The sequence below is a fragment of the Gavialis gangeticus genome, unplaced genomic scaffold (assembly GCF_001723915.1).
Source record: "Gavialis gangeticus isolate Ggan-Ray unplaced genomic scaffold, GavGan_comp1, whole genome shotgun sequence".
NCBI classification, from domain to species: domain Eukaryota; kingdom Metazoa; phylum Chordata; order Crocodylia; family Gavialidae; genus Gavialis; species Gavialis gangeticus.
In genome coordinates this window covers 159231458-159233880 of record NW_017729032.1, presented here as the reverse complement: position 1 = coordinate 159233880, position 2423 = coordinate 159231458, and the positions used below count along the sequence as shown (strand labels likewise).

Sequence of the window (2423 nt, the reverse complement as noted above, 5' to 3'; positions counted from 1 at the left end):
CCCCCCCCCCCCCCAATTCTTTTGTTTTATTTTTATGATGATTTTTTTCCCTGTGATTCTCTCCTCCTGCCGGTGTGTGCGCGAATTAAATTTTTTTTTAAATAAATACTAAGAATAAGCCTTGTGACACTGGCTGCTGGAGGTGGCACTAGCCCGGCCCAGGTGAGGATGCAATGAGGCTTAGGAAAGGTGTCTGGTCCCCACGCCTGGCTCAGGCCCCTTGCCGAGTGCCTCCGCAGACAGGCTGCTTTCCTACAGATCTGGCAACCATGCACTGACTCGCTGATGGGGGGGGAGGAGGGAGTTGGGGGGCATTTAAAAATGTCCAAGGATAGCTCCTTAAGGTTCAGCTTTCTCCCAGAAGAAGCAGCATCCCGATGGCCCGGAATAGGAAGAGCAGGTCCTCGCACATATTCACCCTCCCAGGACACGAGATCGCCTGGATTTTCCTACCCACAGAACTTCTCCCCCGCACAGAGCTGAGGGAGCGCGGGGCTCCGGATGAAAACGGGGAAACTCCAGTTCCTACTTGGGGATTTTTAAGGGTAACCCCAAGCCATGCAGCTACCTACACAGGGGGGCAGGAGATAGCCGGGGCCGGTGGCTGGTGGGGAGGCAGGGGCTGGAGTTTCTCCCCTAAGTGGAAAGCGATGGGAAAAGCTTGCCGGGCCTCGGCGTGGGCAGGGGGGGGAGAAGGGCTCCCGGCCGCCGGCTGCACCGTGCTTACCTTCCGCGGTCCTGCCCGTGCTGAACTCTTTCAGCTTGTCCTTGTCACTCTCCACATGCTCCTTGAAAAGATGCACCGGGCAATGGTTGCTGCTCTCAGTAATGTCCTGCAGGTTCGTGTCAGAGTTTCCCAGCTCCCTAGATCGAGCCAACCCACTCTCCAAAACTTCCCTGTACGTGATAGTCTCCTTCTTGTTGCTGCTGCCACTGCTGCTGCTGCTCTCTTTGCTCTTCTGGTCAAAAGATTTGGATACAAAAGCTGTAAGTTCTTCCATGGCTGCCCGGTGATCGTATCCACAGAGATCCACTTGTTTTCAGTAGGAGATCTGGCCGCCCTCTGCACGCTTTTTTTTGCACGTAGAAGATGGGCTGTATAGGGTTAGATCACTCCTGCTGTTATTTATGCCTTTCAATTTGAGATCACACTATTTATACATGGCTACCTCAGCCCAACCCCCAGCTCTCCCTGTCTCCAGCAATTACTGACTGCTCCATAGTCGCAGGCGGACTCCTAGCAGCTATCTCCCCCACCTCAGTCCAGCAATTGGCTTTCTTTTCATTTCATCACTGTTTGGCATCTTTGCACCTTGATTTAGGCAGGCAAAGAGCACACGCGAAAAAAGAGAGAAACAGTGAGAGAGGAATAAAAGGGAGGGAAAGAGGGGGAAAAACACAAAAACAGGTATTTGCAGTCTGTAAGTGGGCTGCAGAAATGAAAGTCAAGGAAGACTTTATTGATTGTAAGGACATCCTATGCTTGCCAACACTGTGAGTAAAAACGGACCTGGCTAATCAAATAGCTCTGTTCGTGCAATTAAATGTATCGATATCAAGAGGAAAAGGAAATGATTGTTCAATAAAAAGGTAATTAATAAAAGCTGGAGATGCGGATTTGTTGTAATCATTTATGATTCTACCTCATGCTTTGCTGTTTTCTGTTAATTAAACATTGTCAAAATGTGCAGTGAGCCAAAAAAATGCTGTTTTAAAGTCTTGTCTATTCTGTAAGGGGAGGGCGGGGGGCGTTTATGACTGTTGAACAAGTTGCTAAAAACCTCTGAGGTCCTTATCAGTTTGTACCTATATGTATGGAGATCTCCGGATGCTTGTAAACATTGCAGGATCTGTTTTCTTGCTAATGCTATTATGCCGCCTGAAGATGTTGTCCGGGAAATGTAAGATCTAAAAATGTGTCGTTTTAATGCAAACCTGTCCTGGTGAGGGTTGTTGAGGGGGATCATTTGTTAACACGAGTGCTCCTGTTTGTACACATCAAATGGAGTATTAAATTGTCTGCCTTTTTAAACGACAAACAAATGCTGTCATATATAAGAGGGAACTGTCACTATTTTATTTCGCCTTGTTCAATGTGGGCTGTTGCTATATATTTTTTAATTTATTTTTATTTTTTGCTGTGCACCGTATATTAATTACCATCCTGTACGTTAGGATAATTGCCTGAAATTAATTTCCAGATAATAACAGTGATATTTCTAACTCCTCGTTGCATTATTCAATCCGAATGTAAAGCTCATCCCCCCCCCCCCCCAATTTGGATTTAGCACAAAGGATTTGGCATTTGAGGGAATTTTGTAGTTACTGCTGGCCTTCGTTTTCCATGGGTTTTGTTTAATGTCAGTTCCTCGTCTCGAGCATTACTTAATCAAACCACATCATCGTGTCCACCCCCTCCTCTG

At 47.0% G+C, this 2423-nt stretch overlaps 1 protein-coding gene across 1 annotated transcript in view; it reads right to left on the bottom strand.

The window, feature by feature from the left end:
* The window catches only part of SHOX (short stature homeobox), a 17419-nt gene extending 16311 nt beyond the window's left edge, over nt 1–1108 (bottom strand). Inside the window, exon 1 of the mRNA XM_019525659.1 lies at nt 728–1108. Coding sequence (XP_019381204.1) covers nt 728–1001 — 274 coding nt within the window. The 5' untranslated portion in view covers nt 1002–1108. The remainder of the gene's footprint in view (nt 1–727) is intronic.
* Between the last annotated feature and the right edge of the window lie 1315 nt (nt 1109–2423).